The sequence below is a fragment of the Natrix helvetica genome, assembly GCF_964273705.1.
Source record: "Natrix helvetica genome assembly, chromosome: 5".
Lineage (NCBI taxonomy): Eukaryota > Metazoa > Chordata > Lepidosauria > Squamata > Natricidae > Natrix > Natrix helvetica.
The window spans coordinates 71,394,341-71,416,639 of NC_138551.1; the positions used below are offsets into that span (position 1 = coordinate 71,394,341).

The following is a 22,299-nucleotide window of genomic DNA, read 5'->3' on the forward strand; positions in this document are numbered from 1 at the left end:
TGATTGCTCCAACAGTGGAAGTTTTTAAGAAGAGATTGAATAACCATTTGTCTAAAATGGTATCATGGTTTCCTGCCGAAGCAGGGAGTTGGACTGGAAGACCTCAAAGGTCTCTTCAAACTCTGTTATTCTGTTCTAAATATTGATGCAATGTTTCTTTTTAATAAAAATGACTTTTCATCATAAGAAAATAAATCCTCTTTCTTGATGTGAGGAAAGGGGACACTGAAAAGAGGAAAGTACAGGAGGCCTGCGTGTTCTAGAACCTAACTAGCTGGGATGGGACAAAGTACAGGTAGTCCTCAACTTACGACCACCACTGAGGCCAAAATTTATATTGTTAAGTGAGAAATTGGTTAAGTGAGTTTTGCCCCATTTTACGACTTTTCTTGCCACATTTGTTAAGTGAATCAATGAAGTTGTTAAATTAGTAACACGGTTGTTAAGTGAATCTGGCTTCCCCATTGACTTTGCTTGTCAGAAGGTTGCAAAAAGCATTCACATGACCCTGGGACACTGCAACCATCCTAAATCTAAACCAGCTATCAAGCATCCAAATGTAAATCATGTGACCATGGGGGAGGCTGCAATAGTCTTAAGTGTGAAAAATGGTCATAAGTCCCTTTTTTCAGTGCCATTGTAACTTTGTCACTAAATGAACTGTTGTAACTTGAGCTATGCTTGTACTACCATAAAACCATACACCCCCATTCTTCATTGCCTACTAACTGATCACTTGAACACCTCTTAAAGCATATTCCTATGTTAAAACATCACAGATGGCTTCTCCTTCCATCTGATGGCTTGCTCCCACTTTCAAGTAGTTCCGCTTCATTTCAGGCAAAGTGCAACTTAATAGAAAAGGAGGGTGACATTTTGCAATAGCACTTAAGACTTACATACCGCTTCGCGGTGCTTTACAGCCCTCTCTAAGTGGTTTAAAATAGTCAACATATTCCCCCTCCCCTAACAAAAAAAAATCTGACTCCTCATTTTACCGACCTCAGAAAGACGGAAAGTTGAGTATCGAACTTCTGGCAATTGGCAGAATTAGCCTGCAATACTGCATTCTAACCACTGCACCATGGTGGCTCTATGCAAGATCTTATCAGGACCACCAAATACACAAGTTATCAACTGTGAGTCAATAGGAAGTATAGTGGTACAGAGATGATATAAAAATAAAATAATTAAATAAAAAAGCACTTTATCAGTTAAAATCTATAGATTGCTTAGTGCTATGTTGCTGCGAGAAAACCAAATCTTTCTGGCTAGATTTTTAAGAAGGTACTCTATGGGTTGGCTCTGTATCGATTTATATGCTGTATCACCTCAGGCTACCGGCTCGCTTTTCTTATCATCCTTGTTAATCACCTCAGGAATGTGTCTTTCCCCTTCCACTCAAGGGCTTTACTGGCAAAATAATCTGCAAATCACAAATATTACACAGAGCCCTGAAAATTATTTTTATCTTTCCTCACAACTGATGCTTTCTCTGCCTCCCCTGTTAGATGCAATTGTTGTTTTCCTTTTCCAAAACAATTCCAGCTGCTCTCTGGAGAAGTGCAGGGAAAGGGGCTGCATGTTCCCAGAGTTTCATTAATAATTTGTAAGCCAAGAATTATAGGGAAGCATTTCTAGCTCTCCGATACACCCAGTGAGACTGAGGGAAAATGGTGGGAAAACATGTTTCAACAGCTACAGTAATGCCAGAGGAAATGCTGGTTTTGGACTGTTCTGAAATAAATTCATACCACCATTATTAAGGTGACCAACTTTTTTACAATGAAAAGGAGGACAAATAAATTGGAAAAAATATATCGTAAATAAAAGAAATATTTTATTCATTGCAACAATAATACACTAAAATATGATATATGCATAATAAAAACATTTGCAACATTTTATATTGTAATTATGCTTACATGCCTGTTAATTATTATTTAAATGAGTACTTTTCCATTGAATTAATATTTTTTGTCAATGTATCATCTTCTAACAATATATTGGAAATATCTGAACAAGAAATATCCTTCATATTGAATTTTACGGCAAGTGCTGCAGCTAGAGTATCACAATTCAATCTCGATTTCTCACTTGTCGAAAAATCATTGGCAATTGAAAAAAACTCTTTCAACTGCTGCATTAGTTCCAGGGCAGCACAACGTAAATTGAACAAGTATAAATAAATTAATCACATGGAATATGTTCATTTTTGAAATGGCTGAAAATATCCACCCATCTTTTATCAATTTCAACATGTTGATTTTCCCATTGTATTAATTTTTCAGAATTTAAATATACATTCAGTCTTCTAATTTCTTCAAAGAGACTATTGTCGTCTATTTTAATGTCTATATTTCTTTAGATAAAAATTCAACACAAGATTCAATATCTGTTCAATATACTTGCGATGAAGTAAAAAAAAACACCATTAAAAACTGTTTAATAAAACGTGAATTGTACTTACCTCTGTATAATTGAATATTCACTGAGAAAGAAATAATTACCGTGAGTCATTCAATTGCCAACGTGCCGTGAGTCTACTGCGTGCGTATGTGCCGTGTTGTGTTTCGGTAAGAAGCAAACAAAGCCACTTGCATGCGGCGCTCTCTCTCAAGGTCTCCCATGCGGAGCGCATGCGTCTCATAATCGCGTCTTATACCGCACTATACCGAGTCATGACGAATTGTCATGTCAAATACAAATACGTCACATAACGCGCATAGATTAGTCTTCAAATATCGAAAAGGAGGACATGTAGGAGGACACTTTTCGAGGGAGGACAGAACTTACAAAAGAAGGACTGTCCTCCCTAAAGGAGGACGGTTGGTCACCTTACCATTATATCAAGGGACATATCGGTATTGATAATGGCCACAGTCAGAGGAAAAGTAGGCATAGAAACAGTGGTTCGAAGGTGGATCATTTTTTTTATTATTACTAGACAACTTACAATCTGTTGAGTCATCCTTTGAGAAGAAGTTAGGGCAGTGTGATGTGAACAGAATAACATTAAATTTTAGGCTGACCATATTATTTTTTAGCCCAATGTTGAAGGATTTTTGTGACCATCTAAGAAGAGTATATATCATAAATAAAAACTAATTGTAGAAGCACATCAATAATAATAAATAACATCAATAATAAGTCAATCTTTACTTATGTAAACAGATAAACAGAATTACCATGGACATGTAAAAAAGCAGCAGGAGCAATTTCTGATTTCCTCTGGCTTCCCCATTGCCTTTGCTTGTGGGAAGCTGGCAGGAAAGGTAGAAAACTATATTCACATGATCATGGAGACACTGAAGTGGCTGCAGTTTTGTGAATAAAAGTCACCTGGAGATTCCTGAAATTTCAGTGCTGTGGTAGTAATGGGCCCTGATTTATTTCATACAGTAATTAAGTTAGCAGATTTGAAATAACTTGATTTGAAAATGGTTATGACATATTGCATGTTTGGGCTAAGTGAAGGGTAGAAACAGACGAGAGTTTTAGTTGTGCATACAATATTATGAAGGGCTAAGTCTATGTTGAAATATTTTTTTGAGGTGGGACTTTAATTATAACCGAGATTCTACTGCTTTGAGATATAAGCAATTATGTTAATGTTATTCTTATTTGAGAAAGAATATGCAGGAAAATATTTATTTGACTAATTTCTTTGTCATATTAAAATCTAGGTTTACATATTTAATGATTGCCAAGCTTTTTAACTTACAGAGTGAACACCTCTTATTCCATTTTTTTTTAAAAAAAGATGAAACCCATCTGTATAATATTTTGGAACAAATGTTTTCATGGGCTAGTTTAGATTATGGCTCCATCCTTGGGTCTAGTAATTTTTTATTGCTTGGATAATTCAATTGATAACTTTACTTAAGTGTGCAATCCCATATTGTGGGGAAATGCACCAGATTTTCTGGATGCTATGAAGAATCCCTATCCACAGTTGGTCTGGAATTTTCCCTCCAGTATGTTGTTCTACCTCCAGTGTTCTATAGACAATGCAGAATAAAAGAGCTTGTAGTGAGCACTCAGGCCTGCAGATGCTTCTTCCCTGGTGTGATTAATAGCACACAAGCAACAACTGAAAGATGCTTCCAGTGTTTATTTATAAGTACATGGAGATGCTGCGGGAGTGCAGAGTGCTAACCTGCCTCCTTGATGCTCTTCTTCATGCTGACAACACCCACTGAGTCTAAAAAGAGCTGACTCATCATGCAAGGATTTTCGAGACAGGAATCCTGCCACTGGCAAGCCACAGATTTATTTATTAGTTTGTTTGTTCAATTGATTTAAATCCCATCTTGTCTCCAAGAGCTCAAAGGCAGAAAATACATCATTGAAGTTTGCCTTCCAAATAGCAGCTTGTGGGATAGACTGAAAAATAGTGACTGGCCAAAAGCCACCCAGTGAGCACCATAGATGAGAATTCATTTGAACTTACATCTTCCCTAGTTTAATCCAATACCATAATCATATTGCATGTTTCCCTTCCTCAAAAAATGACCAAGTCATCTCCTCAGATCGCCTGACCCTGCTTATTGTTATTGTTTATTGTTTTTCCTCTGCATGTATATATAAAAGCAAGCAGGTTAGATTCCTCCAATACATTATGAGCTTTTAATTTTTGAGGGACATCAAATGACGAAAGCTGTTGGAGCACCTGTTTCAAATGTGTTGCCATTGGCAAAAATGACTGCTAGGCCTTTACATTTTGTTCAATCCATCCCCCCCCCCAAAAAAAAGTTAGAACTTCCATTTATTTAGCTGGAATCAGACAACTTGCCACCCCAACCTGTCATGGCTAACTCACTGTGGCCAACTAGCCATGGGATCATTTTCCATGGCCAATTCACAACAAAAAAACTTGTCACGGGACTACAATATTAGAGCTACACTAATATTGAAGAAATAGTGGAATAGAATCATTAAAGAAAGGAGGCCAAAGGAATGACAAAAATTAAAACGTATTTAACTATTTTAAATGATTAAATTGAATTGTTGAATTGTCCTGCAGCTAGCTGTCCTGTGGCAAATTGGCCATGGTGAGTTGGCCATGGTGAGTTGGCCATGGTGAGTTGGCCATGGTGAATTGGCTAGACTAAATTGGCCATGGTGAGTTGGCCATGGTGAGTTGGCCATGGTGAGTTGACCATGGTGAATTGGCTAGGCTAAATTGGCCTTGGTGAGTTGGCCATGGTGAATTGGCTAGGCTAAATTGGCCATGGTGAGTTGGCCATGGTGAGTTGGCCATGGTGAGTTGGCCATGGTGAGTTGGCTAGGGCAAATTGGCCTTGGTGAGATGGCTGTAGTGAATTGGCTGTGGCAAGTTGTTGTAGATTTAGCTATTAAAACCAACAGTGAAGCAGAAGCTTGAACGTAAAGCAATGATGAGAGAAGCAGAACATTCGTGGAAAGTGAATAGGTTCATCCAAACTGCCAGATGCCAAATTATAAGTTAGGTAGTTAAGAGTTGGCGTTTTCTCTTAGAGCAATATTTCTCATACTTGGCAATTTTAAAAATACATGGACTTCAATTTCCAGAATTCCCCAGGGAATTGAAGTCCACACATGTTAAAGTTTGAGGAAGAGTGTATTAGAGCATGTCTCATGTGTTAAGTGTGTATATAATTATGTAATTAATTTCCAAACAAATATTTTGATTGGTTAGGGGAATAACAAAATTGTTTAATAAGTGTAATATTTTTTTGCAACAGTTTTAGTCTCATTATAAATGCCAAAGCAATTTGAACCAAATTATCTTATGTAAGGTCTGGAGAACAATAGTGTTATGTTGAGGGCTTTCCAATTTTGCATCTATAATGACAAGTTTTCCCCTCAAAATATTATGAAAGGCAAGCATGAAATGAAAGCTCATTATTATTACATTATAAATAAAAAAAGATAATGAAAATACAATAGTTTTCAGGGTCCTCAGACAGCATTCTCTGAAAGATTTATTTTGGTCAGAGTTAAGGGCAGTAAGTCATGCTTTATGACTGCCTATATATTGATATTTTTTTAGCTGAAAGGAAGACTAGCTGTAAAATATACTGTACACAAGGGATTATCTCTATATTAGATTATTTGCTTCTCACCCCCCCCCCCCAAACACATTAAACTTTGCAGTGAAACATTTCATTTTTGAGAGCTGACTACTACTTTTGGGCCAATTGACTTTTTTGTCCTCTTTCAGGAAAAGAAACTTTAATTTAACTGCACTACACTGCCAGTACTACAATTCAGTTGGAAATATTATGAGGAAGCAGTTTTGCAAAGAAAAAAGAAGCACATAAATTAAAATACTGTATTTTGAAAAGACAAGTTGCATTCCGTTCCTCTTATGAATGTGCTCAGGGATTACATAGGGTCATCATTTTAGCCTTTAAAAAGAAACAGAATAGAGTTAGAAGGGACCTTGGAGGTCTTCTAGTCCAACCCCCTGATCAATCAGGAGGCCCTATACCAATGAAGATAAGTGGCTGTCCAGTCTCTTCTTAAAAATCTCCAATGTTAGATCACCCATAACTTTGGGAGGCAAGTTATTCCACCGGTTAATTATCCCCACTGTCAAGAAGTTTCTCCTTAATTCCAGGTTGCTTCTCTCCTTGATTAGTTTCCATCCATTGTTTCATGTCTTGCCTTCTGGTGCTTTGGAAAGTAACTTGACCCCCTCTTCCTTGTGGCACCCCCTTAAATACTGAAATACTGGTATCATGTCACCCTAGTCCTTCTTTTCTCTAGACTAGACAGATCCAATTCCTGAAACTGATCTTCATACCTTTTTGTTGCCAAGCCTTTAAAATCATCTTAGCTGCTCTTCTCTGCACTTTTTCCAAAGTTTCAACATCTTTTCTGTAATGACCAAAACTCGATGCCGTATTCCTGGTGTGGCCTTACTAAGGCTTTATAAAGTGGTGTTAATACTTCACATGGTTTTGATTCTATGCTTCTGTTTATACAATCAATGATTATATTAGCTTTTCTGGCTGCTGCAGCACACTGCTGGCTCATATTTAAGTGATCTTCCACTAAGACTCCAAGGTCTCTCTCACAGTTACTGTTTCTGAGCCTGGTTTCACCTAATCTATACTTGTAAGTGATACCTGGCTCAAAAGCAGTAATTGTTTTCTTTCTTAAACATCCAAGTATTCAACGATGAATCTCCACGTTTCCCGTCTGGGCAACCAACATTCAGGACTAATGAGTTGCCTCAAGACACCCAGGACTGGGGAAGGATAATTATATCATAAGGCGGCCACAAGTGATCCTCTTTATACACTCTAAAGGTAAAGGTTCTCCTCATACATATGTGCTGGTCGTTTCCAACTCTAGGGGGCAGTGTTCATCTACATTTCAAAGCCAAAAAACCAGCACTGTCTGAAGATGTCTCTGTGGTCATGTGGCCAGCATGACTAAACACCAAAGGCACACAGAATGCTGTTATCTTCCCATCAAAGGTAGTTCCTATTTTTCTACTTGCATTTTTACATGCTTTAGAACTGCTAGGTTGGCAGAAGCTGGGACAAGTAACAGGACCTCACTTGGTTATGCGGTGCTAGGGATTCAAACCAGCAAACTGCCAACCTTTCTGATCAACGAGCTCAGCGTCTTAGCCACTGTGTCCCATATTATATAGTGTACATGGGCTTATATTATTCATTGGTATTAAATAACCTAATTGTAATTTTATAATATTATTTCTTCTTTTTGATAAATTGCACCACATTTTCTTTATTTGGTCAACTATTATAAGCATGCTAAACTGCTACATGTATACAATAATAAATAACAGTTTAATTTGTTTTACAAAATGTTATTACCATGGCTATTGCTATCATGCATATTAGGTATATTCTTGCTGCAATTATTGCAAATTGTTTAATTAGACAGCTTTCACAGAATTCTGTATTTGCTTTGCAATTGAAGATTTCTTTACAAGCTCAAATAATTAGCATTTTTTTCCAACTCTAGGAAATTGTTGTTATTTAGTTAACTGCTGTCATAGCCACGAAAAAACATCTCATAATCCTGTGTTCCTTTCTTTAGCACGTTATTGAACTGGAAAAGGAACATTAATGAAAAAAAGAGTATTATTAGGATTAAACAAATATGCTACATTATATACTTTAGGCAAACATAGGCAGCAATTGTCAAGAGATCTCAAGCTGAATAAGATATGCGTAGGTTGTAAACAGAAATAACATAGATTGTGGTAGTCTGATTCCCTCTCAAAAATTAATTAAAATAATAAAGGTAAATTAAATCAATTTGAATCATGAATCATAAGATGGAAGCATTTGCTATAAGGTGAGCACCCTTAAGTCATCCTATGTCCGTGATGGTGATACTATGGCATGCGTGCACGAAGTGGCATGTGGAGCCATGTTGCTTGGCACGTGTGACTGTTCCTTTTCCGGGTTTCTGATGCAACAATCAGCTGGCCTTTGTGCATATGGCAGTGCCAGAAGCTAGAAGAAACTGGAAAATGATCTTCAATTTTCTAATGTGGGCAGCCAGCTGATTGTCGTTCATGCATGCTTGCCAGTAACTGGAAGACTAGCTGGCCAGTGCTCATGCGTGCGCCAGAAACCAGAAGTTCATTTCCAAGTGCGCACATGCCCCCTGGGCAGCTTGTCTTCTGGTTTGTGGCCCAGATGAGCATGTGTACGGGCGCACTCTCTTTTTGGCACTTTTGGTGCCGAAAAGGTTCACCATCACCGTCCTATGTTATCTCATTGTGGGGGGAAGGGACTCCTACAAGGCACAAGTAAGGACCATCCAAACCATAAAGGTCATCCCAACTGCCCAACTGCTCAAACCAGACCTTTATAGAAAGCAGCAGTGATACAAGATGATTTTGGAGGATGAGAATGAGTTTAGTGTCGACAGCTGTTCCTCAGCAGCATGGTTATCCATTCTTAGTGTAACCATTCCACAATCATTTGTCACTATGCTGTCAATCATTTTATATTGTTGATCCATGTGATTTTCTTGGCAATGCCTGGTGAAAGGAAATGGTAAATCACTCCGCTATTTTACCAAGGGAATCAAATGGATGTGGTATTGATGCTTTTAAATGTTGGTGTTTGAAAAAACCTCCTGAGAATACAATGCTCATGATACGAAAACACAAATGGATCCTAGAACAAGTCAAGAATCAGAGATTTTTACTTGAAGCACAAATGACAAAGCTCAAATTATCATATTTTGAGGAAGTGATGTGTAGATCTAGATATCTTAAGAAGTCCATAATCTTGGAAAATATAGAAGGAAAGAAAAGAACACTCAACAAATGTTTCTTAGCCCCAAGAAAAATATTCAGGCATTTCCTCCATATCTGACAGTCATCCAAGAGAAACTTAGAACATAGAACAATAGAGTTGGAAGGGACCTTGGAAGTCTTCTAATCGAAATTCATGCTCAAGCAGGAGATCCTATTGCATTTCAAACAAATGGTTGTCCAGTTTCTTTTTGAAAGCCTCCAGTAATCAATCAGAATAGACCTGGAAGGGACCTTGGAGGTCTTCTAGTCCAGCCCCCTGTTAAAGCAGGTGGCCCTATAGCATTTCAGACAAGTGACTGTCCATTCTCTTCTTAAAAATATCCATGATGAAGTATCCACAACCTCTGAAGGCAAGCTGTTCCACTGGCTAATTATTCTCAGTTAAGAAGTTTCTGCTTAATTCCAGGTTGCATCTCTCCTTGATTAGTTTCCATCCGTTGTTTCTTGTCCTGCCTTCTGGTGCTTTGGAAAATAAATTGACCCCATCCTCCTTGTGGCAACCTCTCAAATCCTGGAAGACTGCTATCATACCCCCCCCCCAGTCCTTCTTTTCTCTAGATTAGCCAAACCTTCTAGACTAGCATCTCTCCTTGATTAGTTTCTAACCATTGTTTTCTTGTCTTGAAAAATAGTTTGACCCTCCTCATCCTTGTAAGAGCCCCTCAAATATTTACTCAAATAAAAGAGGTATGCTAAAAAAATGCACATCCATTAGACTTAGTCTAGTTGCAATTCTGGACCTCAAGTCCACTAGCTGATTTCCAAGGCATCCATTCCAGTTCTATCCAACATCAATGACACATATTATAGAATCCATTATGCCCCAGATACACCAGGTGCTGTATACCAGATGCAGTTACATAATTCAGGTAGTATCTGCTTTCACTTTTACTTATTTCAAAGTTCCATTGTGCATTCCGCTTGACAGGATATCTATAAATAATGCAATTTCCTGCCGCATGATTGATAATGGATTTATTTTTCTGGTACTCCAAACATGCTATTTGATATCTTATCAACCTAAGGAAAACATTGCTACCAAAACCTGACATGTTTATCCTTGCAAAGTCAAACCAAACTGGTTATCTCAATGGGATAGCTCTTTGCAATAATCTTCCGTTGAGCTTAAGCAATTTTACAGAGAGTATATACTGTAATAGCTGTTTTAAAAAGTACATCATTGAAATGTTTCACTGTTTATATCTGAAGAAATTTTTTCTCTCAAAAAATAAAGAAGTCAAGACAGGATTTTAGGATTATCTCCCTTATATTGATAAGACAAAGTGCTTTTTATCCTTCTTAATAACTACAAGAAATCTACATGAATACCTTTATTTTTAACATGTAATCAACAATAATTTCTATAAGCCATCTTTAGAATTTAGCCGATTCATAACAATTTTGTTCATACATAGCTACAAAGTAAATTCTATGAATTTCAATTCAAGTTATTGCCAGGTAAATAGGGATATGATTCTCCTCTAAATATATTAAATAAATACATAATACAGACCGAGTCAGGACTCATGTAAATGGTTTCATGATTAGCTAGCCAAAAATGGCACACTGCCCAGCAGATAAATCTTCTATGTAAGTCCCTATTGATAGCCTCTGTCCCTCTAAAGGTAAAAGTTCCCCTCACACATATGTGCTAGTCGTTCCCAACTCTAGGGGGCGGTGCTCATCTCCGTTTCAAAGCCAGAGAGCCAGCGCTGTCCAAAGACGTTTCCATGGTCATGTGGCTGGTATGACAAAATGCCAAAGGTGCACAGAACACTGTTACATTCCCACCAAGGGTGGTTCCTATTTTTCTACTTGCATTTATACATGCTTTCGAACTGCTAGGTTGGCAGAAGCTGGGATGGGAGCTCACTCCATTACGCGGCACTACGAATCACCAAACTGCCGACCTTTCTGATCAACAAGCTCAGTGTCTTAGCTACTGAGCTGCCACGTCCCTCTACAATTCAGTAAATTGGTGGTTTGTTCTATGGCAAATACCTGGAAGTGACACTATCCTTTGAAAACAGCCTTTCTAGGTTAGCGGAATTTTGATGCTTATTCATGAAATTATTTATAAGACATGATCAAGCATTACTTCTCAAACTGTAACTTGGAAGAGCCGAATGGAAGTTTGCTAGTTTACCATTACTTTTTCTTTTGCGAATCTTTCATAGCCAATAAGCTCTCCATGATTTCTCTCTCACATCAAAGGCTCCACTTCATACAAATCTCCACTTCATATAAATCACACCCTCAGAGAGCGAATGCTAATGCAGCATCTTTTCTCTGCTTTCAGTCATTTCTGGTGACTTTCACTTTCAAATGCTCTCTGGCATGTAAGATTTACCAGCATCGCTTCCTACCATCTCCCCCCCCCCTCCCGATCTCTTCAGTTCTTGTCTCAATAGGATTTCCACAAAATAGATTTGCCCTTCTGTTAATGGTTCTCTTCATTTATGAACCAAATGACCTGATCACTTTATTCCTAGTTGATAAATTCATTTTTTTTAAAAAAAGAATTCTGATCAGAACCTTTAACCATTCATTTGTGATATAAGATCACAACCAGAATAATATACATGTTGCACAGAATATGACACACATATGGAAACATATGACTAGTTTTTTTCCCCCTAACTACCGTGTTTCCCTGAAAATAAGACAAGGTCTTATTTTCTTTTGACCCATGAAATAAGCACTTGGCCTTATTTTTGGGGAGGTCTTATTATTTTTGAGCTGCAGGAGGCAGAGAGCATGTTCACCTCATGGCTGCTGCTCTGTTGCAATATTTTCAGGGAGGGCTTATTTTCAGGGGAGGGCTTATTTTAGTGCATGTGCTCAAAAGCCCGATTGGGCTTATTATCCAGGGAGGACTTATTTTGGGGAAAACAGGGTACTTGTACAAGAATTATTCTTTATATTATTCATGTTGTCTTGTATTCCTATATGGACTGCAGCAGTAGAGCTAAATCAATTTCGCTGTATACATGAGGTACAATGACAACAAAGGCTTTGAATTTATTTTATCTTTTGGATCCTCTCACGATTATTGGCTGAAATACATTTGCTGCATGATGCAATACAAATGGGGCTTTACTATACCCTAAGCATTTTTAAAACAGTAAGTTGAAGTTTGGCTTCTGTGGGAACCATTCAGGAAACAATTGGCTGCTGTTCATTCCTACAGCACTGAAATATTACATTAATTAACAAGCAAAAAAACTCATACCTTGGAAAGGTGATGTCAAAACTGGGATTTTTAACGGTGACAAAGTCAGCACACGACATGGTTGGATACTTGATGGTGGTCCCTGAGGGGGCTCAGCATCTATGGAGAGCATGGCTGCTGCAAAGGCAATGGTCTGGTTGCCTCTAGTTTGTTTAAGGGAACCAGCTGAGGAAGAAATAAAAAATTATGAGTCATATTACAGTATGTTCGCTGCACATTTGAATTCTTCAACATTCATATAAAATCTACTCAGGTGTGAGTAGATTTCAATACAATACAATACAATACAATACAATAGTAGAGTTGGAAGGGACCTTGGAGGTCTTCTAGTCCAACCCCCTGCCTAGGCAGGAAACCCTATACCGTTTCAGACAAATAGCTATCCAACATCTTCTTAAAGACTTCCAGTGTTGGGGCATTCACAACTTCTGGAGGCAATCTGTTCCACTGATTAATTGTTCTCACTGTCAGGAAATTTCTCCTCAGTTCTAAGTTGCTTCTCTCCTTGATTAGTTTCCACCCATTGCTTCTTGTTCTACCCTCAGGTGCTTTGGAGAATAGTTTGACTCCCTCTTCTTTGTGGCAGCCTCTGAGATATTGGAATAATGCTATCATGTCTCCCCTAGTCCTTCTTTCTCTTAAGCTAAACATACCCAGTTCCTGCAACCGTTCTTCATATGTTTTAGTCTCCAGTCCCCTAATCATCTTTGTTGCTCTTCTCTGCACTCTTTCTAGAGTCTCCACATCTTTTTTACATCGTAGCGACCAAAACTGAATGCAGTATTCCAAGTGTGGCCTTACCAAGGCATTATAAAGTAGTATTAACACTTCACGTGATCTTGATTCTATCCCTCTGTTGATGCAGCCTAGAACTGTGTTGGCTCTTTTGGCAGCTGCTGCACACTGCTGGCTCATATTTAAATGGTTGTCCACTAGGACTCCAAGATCCCTTTCACAGTTACTACTACTGAGTAAGGTATCACCTATACTGTACCTGTGCATTCCGTTTTTGTTGCCTAAATGTAGAACCTTACTCTTTTCACCATTGAATTTCATTTTATTAGATAGTGCCCAATGTTCAAGTTGGTCAAGATCCTTCTGTATCTTAAGCCTATCTTCTGGAGTGTTGGCTATTCCTGCCAGCTTGGTATCATCTGCAAATTTGATGAGTTCCCCATTTATTCCCTCATCCAAATCATTGATGAAGTTGTTGAAGAGTACTGGGCCTAAAACAGAGCCTTGGGGTACTCCACTGCATACTTCCCTCCATGTAGATGCAGTTCCATTGAGAACTACACGTTGAGTGCGGTTGGTCAGCCAGTTACCAATCCATCTGGTGGTGATGCTGTCTAACCCACATTCTTCTACTTTATCTAGTAGTAGGTTATGGTCTACCTTATCAAAAGCCTTACTGAAGTCCAAGTAAACTATATCAACGGCATTCCTCTGGTCCACTAATTTTGTCACATTATCAAAGAATGCAATAAGATTAGTCTGGCATGATCTGTTTTTGACAAATCCATGTTGGCTTTTGGCTATTTCACTTACCTTCCCTACTGGTTTGCAAATGTGTGTGTGTGTGCGCGCGCATGCTCACTTTGCTCACAGGTGCCCCATTCATTCGGCCTTCCGTGCATGCACTTTGCTCAAAAAACATCCCTAAATAGGATGAAAAAGAGCCAGGGTAGGAGGGAGGGCCCACCAGCAATTTACGCTACCGGTTGGTTAAACTGGTCTGAACCGGTAGAATACCTCCTCTGAATCTACTGCTTAGCAGCCAGCTCTGTCATCATGGTTTGATGACAGATTGCTTCAAATTATTTTTCTTCTTCTTCCTAGTATGAAGAAAAAAGTATATTTTGCCTGGCTTATAGAACAAAACCATTTCCACACTTTTCATGTAGGAACAACAATGAATCAGCTATGAAAGTTCAAAATTACTGCAGGCCAATCAATACAATATAATTTTGATTTAAAATGGTACAGGTTAATATTCTTGCTCAACATGGAATGCAAAACATTTTTTTTAAAAAATCAGGCACTATACAAATAAGTGGGGAAAAGAATAAGATACCGGTACTTATTTCTGAAATCTGCTTCCAAAGGCAGAATTAGGAGTTGAAATGCTATATCATAATGGGGCTACCATATATAATTTAAATGTCCCCATGGTTACCATTTCAGCTATTATTGTTTCAGAGTATACGCTCATTTGGTGTGAAATATCTTTAGTAGTGGATGGGCTTAATTTGATGAAAGTACGTATATCAAGAAGAAGGTGGCAGAGTGACATTTTAGAGGAAGGCCAGAGTAATGAAATGATGGATGAGAGCTAGGTTCTCAACTTCAGCAACATTAAGATGTTGGACTTCAAGTCCCAGGATTTGGGAGGTCTTGGGAATCCTGGGAATTGAGATATATCCATATTCACGTTGATGAAGTTAGGAAACACTAGATGGAGAAGTTTGCAGTTTAGATTTTAGGCAAACTGACCCTGATGTTCTATTGCAGGCTGGTGGGGCAAAGAGAGAGAGAAGCTAGAAGGAAAAGGGCTGGCTCAGCAAAAGCAAATAGACAAAAGGGGGCAAAGGAGGGAGAGGAGGAGGTAGAAATTATCTAAAAGAAACCAAGAGAAATTGCATGTTGGTAGAAAGAGGGTGTGGGAGAGGAAATGGGTTGTATCATCAAATCTCAGCTGCAAAAAATGGCTGCAAAAAAGCAGCTTCTTGTATTAATCTTTTTTTTTCATTCTTAACTAGTAGCCCTAAGAAAGTGGGGAAGAAAGAGAAAAGGCACAATAAAAAGAAAAAAAAGAATGTTGATAGACAAAGGACATTGTTAAACTTGCCAGCACTTAAAACTTTAAACAGAAATGATCCTCGGCTCCATTTGTTGAAAAAGGAATATTTTTATTAGAAGTCAAATGCATTGCAGTAATGCATAGCGATTGCATGATAATTGCATGCCAAAATCCCAAAATTCAACTTTCCCTCCCTTAACTTCCTTCCATTGCTGAACCCTATAACTGATCAGGTTCAAGCAAGATGTTTTCAAAATAGTCACGACAAGCATAGATTAGTATGCAGCTGCCTTCTTCTCCCAGCTGGATGACCTTGAAGCAGCATCTCAGGGAGATATAGCGGTTACTTTCACTTTCCCCCAAGCATTCTCTCTCTCCCATCCACCCTCCCCAGAGTTCATGACAGACTGTCACCACATGGTAGCAAAGCACACAAGCAAGCATAAATTGGCAGCTGACAGACATAGGGACTAAGATGGGGTGTCCTTTTAAGAGAAAGAATATTGTTATGTCATTCTATCCAAGCCCAACACAATTGTAATAAATGGATACATATAAATGTATATTATTTCAGAGAAGCATTGACTGAATGAAGGCAGTACTGTCTAGTGTATTTTACCAGACAAAATGTAGGTGATTTCTGTGCAACACAATCTATCCCAACCTCCATGTTAATGGAATTTGTAGTTACAAACTGAATCAACAATGCTGGCTCAGAAGTATGGAAGTTGCAATAGATCTGATGACAGCAAATCAGGGAAGCCAGCAAATATTCCAAATGCCCTTCACATTTGATTCCAAAATGAAAAAGGAAAGGATATTATTGCAATATGTCTTCTTCCAAAGAACAAACTGAATTCAATAATTGATAATGTAGAAATATTACTTCATTATCTCCAATGCTTTCTCTTCATAGTATTTACTTTCTGGGAGGATAGGGGATACATGTCTTGCTTGATCTTAGCTCAAAAACAGGGAAAGGGGAAAAAAACCCTTAAAAGAAAGTTAATTTGACAAATGCCAGCTGTTCTCATCTCTACACTGGATAATGCACGAAACAAATGTAAATAAATCATTAGCTTATTATGTTATTCAGCAAATCTATTTAATTGACAAGGAAGTCCTTCAGACATTAAGGCAACAAGTAAGTCAGCCAAGAGCCCTGTTGGGGATAACTCATGATTTTAGATATTTCATAACAGGTGCATCTTTTAGGATTCATTTTGAAGATCAGCAGAATCTTATACCTGTTCCTTGTTGCTGTTTCACTTATGATCACAACAACATGTATGGCTCCTTAATTAATGGAAGTTAAAGACTGGATACTTCAACTGACTTTCTTGTCATTGTGGCATATGAACGTCTAAATAATTATATCTATTAAAATTGTGATAAAAGCAGGAAACAGAAAGGCAATAATGTCAATAAAAGTCTTGCAATATTCCTATCCTGAAAAAGTGTGTGTTTGTGTGTTTTCTTTATTGTGTGTGTTTTCTTTCCTGCCAAATCTTTCTCCCCAATTGTGCTCTTGGGATTAAAATCAATAATTAGCTTATAGTTGCAATAAAAGTAAGTATATCTTCATCAGAATCAAGAACATTGATTGTCAATACTGCAACTGATCTCATTCCTCAGTTATTTTAACAGCTAGCCTTTTCATAGGGAAGGATTCTTCAAACGTTAGAATTATATTTTAATTAATGGAAAAGAATGTTTTAAATGTATTTTTAATGAATGAATCCTGTAAGGCTGTCCTGGATATGATTGATTTCTCAACCTTGCACCAACCTGTTGCACCCAATTTCTATGAACTGTAAGTTTTGAAAGTTGCAACATGATGCATCTGGAGGGCAAAGAATTAGAAAAAAGTTATTCTAGATCATATGTACCTGTACATTGCAAAGATCAGGTGTGATGCTTTATGTCTCCATTAACCTTTTATGGGGATTAGACTGTCTTTTTTCAGTGGTGGAAGGCAGTTTTCATTTCAACTACAAGGTTTTAAAACTGTTTTCTGTGTTGACAGAATCAGAAAACTGTGGGGAGACAGACAGACAGAGACAGAGACAGAGACAGAGACAGAGAGAGAGAGAGAGAGAGAGAGAATAGAAACCATTTGGAATTTTAAAATCCATATGTGTGCATGTATATATGCATTGCAAGAGAAAGGTACTGTGCAGTATGTCTCACAAAACGGAATTAAGAAATTATGCAGCATACAAGATTATTGTGGACAAAATAAAAAAAGGTGGGGGCATTCTGTATACCTGGAGTTGTATAAAAATAAAAACGTGCTATCGATCTAATAGTTAACAAAAATAATAAATAAATATCTAATTGATAAGTTACTATTTATTACATGAACCTTAAATAATTATGCTGGGAAGAAAGTGCCATTGAAATATCTGTGAAAAAAAATATTAATTTTTTTCTGAATGGATTTTCTTTTGCTGTTTTCAGATAATTTGATCGATTTCAAAAGTGAGTGAAGGTTATCGGGTCCTGGTTGGATATATTCTGAAGTTAATGGTAACCAGGATTATACATACGATTGTTTTTCAGCAAAGAGCATTGCTATGTCATTCTTAATTGTTGCTCTTGCTGTTACTTAATGCCATACAGATATTGATTGCTTTTGCTCTGTCACTCCAATTCATCTGCTGTCTGGCAAACATTTCAAAGGCTCCTGTGAATGTCAAGAAACAGAGAAGTCTAAAAAACATCAGTAAATGATACAGAAAATCTTTATGGTGGAAACAATCAGCCTCCCCACAAAGACTGCCTATAAAAAATTCATTATTATAGACATAAAAGAAGAAAGAGACATACAGAACGAAAGAAATCTGCAATGTAATTAAATATATTGTTTCAAAAAATGCTTGTTCCTACAGTTTATACGGCAAACACTGAGAAACTTGGTGACTATTATCATGAAGTGAATCTAGTATGGACTTGAGTCTTCGCACACTCTTCCCATGATCACAGATCTTCCTTTGTTCCTCTGTGTGTCTTGTATGGATCTCATGACTCTGGATGTATGAGATAGGCTCTCTTTAAAGAAAGGACATTTACACTATTTGCTGATCCCAAAATTGCAAATCTCAGCCAACTTCACTGTAGCCTTGGTGCCATCTGTGGATTTCATGATATACCTGTATACCCTAATGAGGAAAGCTGTACAAATTGACCATGATCCACACAGATTTACTAGTTACGATCACTTCCTATTTCCAAACCACTAATATATGCAATATATCCTTTGTTGTTGTCCAGTCACTATGTTCTGCCCAACTCTTTCTGATCCCATGGACACATCACACTCAGGCCTTCCTCTCCTCCACTGACTGCCGGAGTCTTGCCCAAACTCATGCCTACTGCATCCATGACACCAGTGATGTGCAGTCAGGTGAGGCAAATGAGGCACAGCCTCACCGCTCTCATCATGAAAAGAAAAAAAATTGTAAAAGGAAAAAGCTGAGCTAGTTGCTGCCTCACCGTGGATGACTCTGCTTAACTGTTAAAAAAAAGCCTCAAAAAATTGCCCTCTACTATGAGGCAGGAGAACTGCATGCCTCATCTAGTCTGGCTTTAGGCGTTTTATGATCACTCGAGCAGAGTTAAGCAAGGGTTAAAAGCCTAAAAATTCCTGACGTAGGTGAGGTATGCAGTTTTCCTGCCTCATAGTAGAGGGTGCATTTTAGAGGCTTTTTTAAATAGTTAAGCAGAGTCAATCACGGAAGCCAGCAAAGAGCCATGCTGTAGCACTCACACTTTGCCCCAGCCTCTTTCTTTTGGAAGGCTAGGATTGGCTCCCCTCTGGCTTGTCTGCCTCTCCTCTCACCCCAGCCTGCCAGCAGGAGGTGAGTGGGTGGGCTTTATTGCATTCAGGCATTTCCTACCCAGACAGCAGGCTGCATTTGCAATGGTGGAGGTGTTTGGGGAAGGCAGCAGGGGAATGGGGGGGGGATGGCAGAGGAGCTGCCTTCAAGCCACTGGAAAAGATATCCAATCCAACTTGTGTGTGTGTGTGTGTGTGTGTGTGTGTGTGTGTATTTGTTTGAGAGTGAGTGACAGAGGGAAGGGGGTAGGAGAGATAGTCCAATCCAACTTCTGTGTGTGTGTGTGTGTGTGTGTTTGAGAGAGGGGACGGAAGGGAGACAGGGAGGAAGGAGGGGAAGGGAGAAGAAAAAGAAAATGAAAAAAGGAAACTTATTTCACAAAGGAGAAAAACATGCTGCCACTTTAAATCGGAACTGAGCATGCCTGGCTGTGGAATTCTGGGAGTTGAAGTCCACAAGTCTAAAAATATTTGAAACCCACCACTGTGTCAGTGCCTCACCAGCCATAAATCTCACCGCACATCACTGCATGACACTATCTAACCATCATCCTCTGCTGCCCCCTTCTTCTTTTACCTTCAATCTTTCTCAACATCAGGATCTTTTCCAGAGACTCCTTTCTTCCCATTTGATGGCCAAAATATTTGAGCTTCAGCATCAGTATCTGTCCTTCCAAAGAACAGTCAGGGTTCATTTCCTTTAAAATTAACTGATTTGATCTTGTAGTCCAAGGGATTCTCTAGAGCAGTGATGGCGAACCTATGGCACGCGTGCCACAGGTGGCACGCGGAGCCATTTGTCAGGGCACACGAGGCGCTGCCCTGTCAGCTGGCCAGCGTGCATGCGTGCGCTGGCCAGCTGAGTTCACCCTTTTTTAAAGCCATTTTTCGCCCTTGGAGGATCATTTTGAGCACTCCAAAGGCTTCAGGGACCATCCGGAGGCTTCCCTGATGCCTCTGGAGGGCGTCCTTGGGGCGGGGGAGGCTGTTTTTGCCCTCCCCAGGCTCCTATAAAGCCTCTGGAGCCTGGGGAGGGCAAAAAAAGCATGTAAAAATGGGAGGTCACACCTGTAGTGCATGCATGCACACTGGGGGGGGTCGCACATTGAATTATGGTTGCGGCACGCCCGCACATGATCCCCCTGCGCTCCCCCCACTTATGGCACGCGAGCCAAAAAAGGTTCGCCATCGCTGCTCTAGAGTCTTTTCCAACACCATAATTCAATTCTTTGGCAGTCATCCTCCCTTAAATATCTTATTTCAATTGATCGAATCAAAGAATAAATATAAATCATATTGTGTCTAGAGGTTCTCCAGGATGATCTGTTTCCAACCAGGCCCTTCAGATCTTTCACTTGCTCATTCACTACCTTTGTAATCCACATTGCTTCTGATTATCCTCTTTTCTTCTTTCCTTCCATGTTTCCTAGCATTATGGACTTCTAAATAGAATTAAGATTTTACATAATGTGAGCTGTCCCTGTTATTCTCAGGATACCTTCCCCAACATAGAGTTCAAATGTGTCTATGCGCCTTCTATTCTTCTACATTGTCATGCAGTTCTAATCTTCAAAATTCTAGACACATCATAGCATCTAAATACCTTTTCCAAGGCTTTCATTGCAGCTCTACTAAATGCTAATCAGAGACATATTTCTTGACTAAGGTTCCTTTACTGTTGATAGTCAATCCTAAAAAGCATATGCTACCTGCCATCTCAGAATCTTCATTGTCAATTCTAAAGTCTGTCATTGTACCTGTCATCATTACTTTTATCATCTTTATATTTAATCTTAGTCCCCTGTTTTCCCTGTTCTATTTCCATTAGTGAAGCTTGCAGCTCATTTGCATTTTCAGCAGAGTACTGTCATCACCAAAGCACAAATTATTGATGTTTCATCCCCAGGTATGAAAACTATGCTTATCTTCTTCCAAACCAGACTCCTTTGACAGATATTCATCATATAGGTTAAATAAATAAGGCGAGACTATGCAGACTTGTCTCCTTTGTCAGTCTGGATCTAGTCTGAATGTCCATATTCTATGGACTCCGGCCTTCCTCTCTTATGCATAAATTTTGCACAAGGATAATAAGATGGTATGGGATTCCCATTTTCTTAAAATATTCCACAGATTGACATGTCTGACACAACTGATTCCTTTGTACAATCAGTACTTTCTGGCCTCTTTCTTTAGTTTGTTCTTTCTTTCTTTCTTTCTTTCTTTCTTTCTTTCTTTCTTTCTTTCTTTCCTTCTCTCTCTCCTTCCTTCACTCCCTCCCTCCCTGACTCCTTTCCTTCCTGCCTTCCTTTCTCTCTTCCTCCCTCCCTTTCTCTCCTTCTCTTCATCTTTCCTTCCTCCCTCCCTCTCCCCTCCCCTCTTCTTTCTTTCTTTCTTTCTTTCTTTCTTTCTTTCTTCTTTCTTTCTTTCTTTCTTTCTTTCTTTTATATTTTTCGCAATGTGCATCAGCAATAATATATCTCATTCTTTGGCCTTTTTTAAAACCAGTGTAAACCTCCGGCATCTCTCTTTCTATGTAAACTCCAGTAAACTATACTGAATGATTGTAAGCAATATTTTACTGGCACATGAATAATACTGTACAATTGTTTGCACACCCTTTTAAAGTCTCTGTTGCTTGATATTGATATGTAGATTGGTGTCTTCCAATGTGTTGCCCACTGTTTATTTTTCTAGGTTGCTAGGATAATGGGGTTAGTGATCCTTCTTCCGTTGAAAAATCGGAAGTATATATTTAACATTTCTTGAGCTGAGTAAGTAGTGAATTTAGTTCAAATCAATTATTTAGTTTTGGCAAATTAGGAACTGGTATGAAGAGGTTACAATAATTTTGCAGCGCTTCCATCAATGAGCATTCTAATGGATTTCTGAACTAGTTCCTTTCTGTAGAGATTGTTATATTTTCCACTTTGTTTTCTTCAGTGACTTACAGATATCATTATAATATTGCTTCTTGTTTCTTCTAATAACTTTGGATGGCGAGATGGTGGCATATATATTTAACAAATAAATTACTTTCTAAAATTCATTGTCAAGTTCTGTTGTCCTGTACCTTTTAAAAGCTTGATGTTTAATCACGTTAAATAATGTCCCACAAGTTGATTTTTTATAAT

At 38.5% G+C, this 22,299-nt stretch overlaps 1 protein-coding gene across 3 annotated transcripts in view; it reads right to left on the reverse strand.

Annotated features, from left to right (window-relative positions):
* Positions 1–22,299, reverse strand: part of TCERG1L (transcription elongation regulator 1 like) — a 210,997-nt gene that overhangs the window by 169,128 nt on the left and 19,570 nt on the right. For all 3 annotated transcript variants that reach the window (XM_081955683.1, XM_081955682.1, XM_081955684.1), the window contains exon 4: positions 12,528–12,692. In XM_081955683.1, the coding sequence (XP_081811809.1) occupies positions 12,528–12,692 (165 nt within the window). The remainder of the gene's footprint in view (positions 1–12,527; positions 12,693–22,299) is intronic.